Source organism: Bubalus kerabau, chromosome 3 (assembly GCF_029407905.1).
Source record: "Bubalus kerabau isolate K-KA32 ecotype Philippines breed swamp buffalo chromosome 3, PCC_UOA_SB_1v2, whole genome shotgun sequence".
NCBI lineage: Eukaryota > Metazoa > Chordata > Mammalia > Artiodactyla > Bovidae > Bubalus > Bubalus kerabau.
In genome coordinates this window covers 74365947-74370306 of record NC_073626.1, presented here as the reverse complement: position 1 = coordinate 74370306, position 4360 = coordinate 74365947, and the positions used below count along the sequence as shown (strand labels likewise).

Below are 4360 nucleotides of genomic sequence, written 5' to 3'. Positions count from 1 at the left end.
ATTGAGCCGGGGACACATAGCTGGGGCAAAGGAGAATAGAGGGTCAGGGGACCGAGTGAGCCAGCGGCAAGGAGGGGAGTAAAGTAACAGGAAGGAAGAAGAAAAAAGGAAACAGGGAAGTGAGAGGAGAGAGGACGGAGAGACAAGTGAGAAGACTGAAGGGGGACAAGGAAGGAGAAAGAGAAGAGAAGGCGACAGGGCCGAGTGGGCACCGAGACCCTGAGCCGGGTGAGCTTCTGGTAGGCTTTTGGCTGAGTGTTTTGAGGCTGGCATTCGCGCTCCGGGTCGGCAGTAGAGAGAGCCAAGTTACTGCTCGGCGTGAGCGCCGGGCAGAGAAATATGTAAATCAGGGCTCCTGGCTCCCCGAGAGCGGCGCAATTACGCGCCTTGAACTAGAAGCAACAAGCTCCTGGCGGGCAAACTGAAGAGGGTGGCGGCGTCACGGGGGAGGGAGCGGCTGCAGGAAGGGGTGTAGGGGGTGGGACCCTCACACCTAGTCCCCTGTGCCTGGAGCCGGGGCTCCCCCTCCGAGCTCCGCTTCTTTCCCTTCCCCCTTCCTCCCCCTTCCTCCCCCTCCCTCCTCCTCCTCCTTGCCGGCCTCAGTCCGCGTACTTAAAGCGGCGCTGGCAGGCGCGGGCGGGCGGCCCAGCCGGGCGGTGGCAGATGCACCCAGCAGTGGCAGCCGCCGGCGGCGCACAGGTGACCGGCCTGCTGCACAGCCTGGTCAGGGGGCTCCCGGAGAGAGCTGGCTGGAGAGGGAGGCCGATCTGCCCCCAGCGCGCGCGCGTCTCGGCGCCAGGAGCCGTCCCGGGGCGTGTTGGCGAGCACTGATATAGATATAAGGACATTTCTCTCCATGGCGTCACGTGACATAATTACCACCAGAATCAATCAAGATGAATTGCACGTCAGCGCCCGGTGGGGATTTTTGCTTAGTTGATCCTGGCCCAAGCCTCTTGTGCAATCGATGGCTCAGGTTGGCGGCGCGGGGAGCGGCCCAGGGCTCGCCGGCGCGCACGCCGCGGAGCCATGAACGACTTTGACGAGTGCGGCCCGAGCGCAGCCAGCATGTACCTGCCCGGCTGCGCCTACTATGTGGCCCCGTCGGACTTCGCCAGCAAGCCGTCGTTCCTGTCGCAACCGTCGTCCTGCCAGATGACTTTCCCCTACTCTTCCAACCTGGCGCCGCACGTCCAACCCGTGCGCGAAGTGGCCTTCCGCGACTACGGCCTGGAGCGCGCCAAGTGGCCATACCGCGGCGGCGGCGGCAGCGGCGGCGCAGGGGGAGGCGGCGGCGGGGGTGGCCCCGGCGGGGGCGGCAGTGGCGGCGCCGGGGGCTACGCTCCCTACTACGCGGCTGCTGCTGCGGCGGCGGCGGCGGCGGCGGCGGCCGAGGAGGCGGCCATGCAGCGCGAGCTGCTCCCGCCCGCGGGCCGCCGGCCGGACGTGCTCTTCAAGGCGCCCGAGCCGGTATGCGCCGCGCCTGGGCCGCCGCACGGCCCTGCGGGCGCCGCCTCCAACTTCTACAGCGCCGTGGGCCGCAACGGCATCCTGCCTCAGGGCTTCGACCAGTTCTACGAGGCTGCGCCCGGGCCCCCGTTCGCCGGGCCGCAGCCCCCTCCTCCGCCCGCGCCGCCGCAGCCCGAGGGCGCCGCCGACAAGAACGACCCCAAGACGGCGGCCAGTGGCGGCGGGGGAAGTCCCTGCGCCAAGACGACCCCCGGCTCGGAGCCCAAGGGGGCGGCAGAAGGCGGCGACGGCGAGGTGCCCCCGGGGGAGGCGGGGGCTGAGAAGAGTGGAGGCACAGGTAGGCACCGGACGCGGGGTGGGCGGCTGGGCTTGGGGGCCTTAGGCGCGGGGGGGCGGAGGGGGCCTCCCTCTGCTTGCGCCGTTTTATGTGCTACTTTATAAGCGTTCGAAGGGGTTTATACATCCTATAAGATTTCCCTGGCCGTTGTAAAGCGTGTTTACGATAGGAAACCAATTTAGGTGGGCTTAAGGTAGACTTCGAGGAGGACATTAATCGCTGCAGAGAGCTTTCCCCCAGTTTTGTGCGTGTGTGTGTGGAGGTGTCCTAGAGACCGTGGAAGGAGGGAGGAAGGGAGGGGAGATTTCAAGCCAATTTGTGAGTGTGGACACTCGAGCCTCCTGCTTTTAAAGGAGTGGGGGGTTGGGGAGAGTTTGATCCTTGAACTGGACTTTATCCAAGCCTCTGCCTGACGCACGCTGCCGGCTGGAGTCGAGTAGATGCCCGGCACGCTCGTGTTTCTCTCCCTTCTGAGTCCAGCTCAGAGCCTGCCTCGCTCTCGCTCTCTGCTTCCCACCTCGATGCCAGGCTGTGTGTGTGTGTGTGTGTGTGTGTGTGTGTGTGTGTGTGTGTGTGTGTGTCGGGGCGTGAACACAGGTCCACGCCCGCACTCTCTCCTGTGCCCGCCCATATATCATCCCCCACGACGCAGGCAGGGCCTTTCAGCCGCAGCAGGGACGTCCCCAACCGGCCGAGGCCTGGCCCTTGCGCGGCCCGAGCGGACAGCCAGGGGTGGGCAGGCAGTGGCCTCTCTTACCCCTTGGTCTCTTTAACTTACAGTGGCCCCCCAGCGGTCTCGGAAAAAGCGCTGTCCCTACACCAAGTACCAGATCCGCGAACTGGAACGCGAGTTTTTCTTTAACGTGTACATAAACAAAGAGAAAAGACTCCAACTCTCTCGGATGCTCAACCTTACTGACCGGCAAGTCAAAATCTGGTTCCAGAATCGCAGGATGAAAGAAAAGAAACTGAACAGAGACCGTCTGCAGTATTTCACTGGAAACCCCTTATTTTAAGAGCTCCAGGAGCACCCCTCTCCCCTGAGCCCCACGCACCCACTCTCTTCCCCACCAGCCTGCCCTGAGCAGGCCCAATGTCCTTGGGTTTAATGACGCCTCTTCTCTGTGGAACTCCACGATTCCTTCCCACGGTCAACTCGGGACCTCCCGGCGACCACTGCAGCCTGCGGACGAGGTCGGGGACTTGGCCGAACGGATCCTAATAAGGGGAAAATGGTAAATGCAAACGTCCCTTTACAATTTTACCGCCAATGTGCTGTTGTTCTTCCCTCTCTCTGAGCTCCCGTGGGGACGCTGTGGGATCTGTAGAGAGTTAGGCCGAGGGGCTGGAAGGCACTTGTTTTTGTTCTGAGTTTAAGGGACTGCATCTTTTCCCCTTGGTGAATGCAGATTATTTAAACTCTGGGAAATGTACCTTTGGTCTATCCTATCAAGGCACGAGTCACTGTCTTTTGTGTGAATAAATGGTTTCTAGTAAAATGGAGGTTATAGCTTCAATACACTGTATGAATTTTCCTCTTTGAAGAAGTTTAGTGTCTGATTAGGATATTTTTGTGGCCAGAACCTTCTCCCCCAAGCAACTGAAAATCAAGTGAAAAGCTTTATAATCCCGCTAAGATAAGACTTGTTCTCTTCCATCCCTTCTAAACTACACTGGCATTAAAAATCACTTTAGGGATGACTCTCTGAATTGAAGATGTGACCCAGCCATGCTGGTGCTGCCTTATCCAGGCAATGAGTCTGAGACAGCAGGAACCTAAGAAACAAGTCTCCTTGCCCACCTCACCCTATCCTACACCCAGGGTAGTAAACTTGGAATTCCTTTAAAAAAAAAAAAATGGGTAGGAGATCCAAATTCACTCTTAATAAGATGTAAAGGAGTCAGGGTCCCTTAAAAGAAGAAATAAAAACTAGAACCTTCATTGAAACAAAACTAATTTTCTAAAGGGACGGTGGAGAGGGCCTGGGTCCTTGCTGGTGTCACAGGGACCTGGAGCAGAGAAGGTCTCCCTCACTGCCCCGCCTTGGAAATAGGGCCCAGGACTGGCCGACCACTTCTCACAGCAAATACCGCTTCAAGTTAAAGAATGTGGTGGAGGCTACACCGCACTTTATGTTGCAGGGCCAGGCCAGGCTGTTTACAAAACCTTGAACTGTCTAGACAACACCATAAAAGCCAAAGTTCTAAATAGCTTAATTGGGTTATATTATACACCTTCTGGTGGGCCCAAAAGAGATTTCCGCAATGTGCAATAAACTGGAAGAGTGAGAAAAGCTTCTCTTTCTCTGAAAAGAGTAAAGTGAATCTTATGACTCTTAACCTCTCATAAGTCCAAAGTCAAAAAATAAATCCATGAGCTATACAGCACCCCATGCATCTTCCAAGGAGGCATGCATTTCCAAATGCAGAATTTTTTTTTAATTATCAAAGCTTTTGGAAGGAAGGAAAAACATAAGTGCATAAGTGTATGCCTTTGAACTTCCAAAATGTCAAGGTCATCACCTTTAACCTTTCTGAATAATTAGGCGCCTT

At 57.5% G+C, this 4360-nt stretch overlaps 1 protein-coding gene across 1 annotated transcript; it reads left to right on the top strand.

The window, feature by feature from the left end:
• Positions 1 to 1029: 1029 nt before the first annotated feature.
• HOXD11 (homeobox D11) lies at positions 1030 to 3540 on the top strand. The gene is made up of 2 exons (XM_055572147.1): positions 1030 to 1807; positions 2588 to 3540. The coding sequence occupies exons 1-2, from the start codon at positions 1030 to 1032 to the stop codon at positions 2821 to 2823; spliced, it is 1014 nt and encodes a 337-aa protein (XP_055428122.1). The 3' UTR covers positions 2824 to 3540.
• Positions 3541 to 4360: the final 820 nt, after the last annotated feature.

Excerpts from the sequence above, each read along its gene's own strand:
- HOXD11 (XM_055572147.1), top strand. The coding sequence starts at position 1,030 with ATGAACGACTTTGACGAGTGCGGCCCGAGCGCAGCCAGCATGTACCTG. Across the intron at positions 1,808-2,587 it reads TGAGAAGAGTGGAGGCACAG|TGGCCCCCCAGCGGTCTCGG; the intron begins GTAGGCACCGGA and ends TTTAACTTACAG.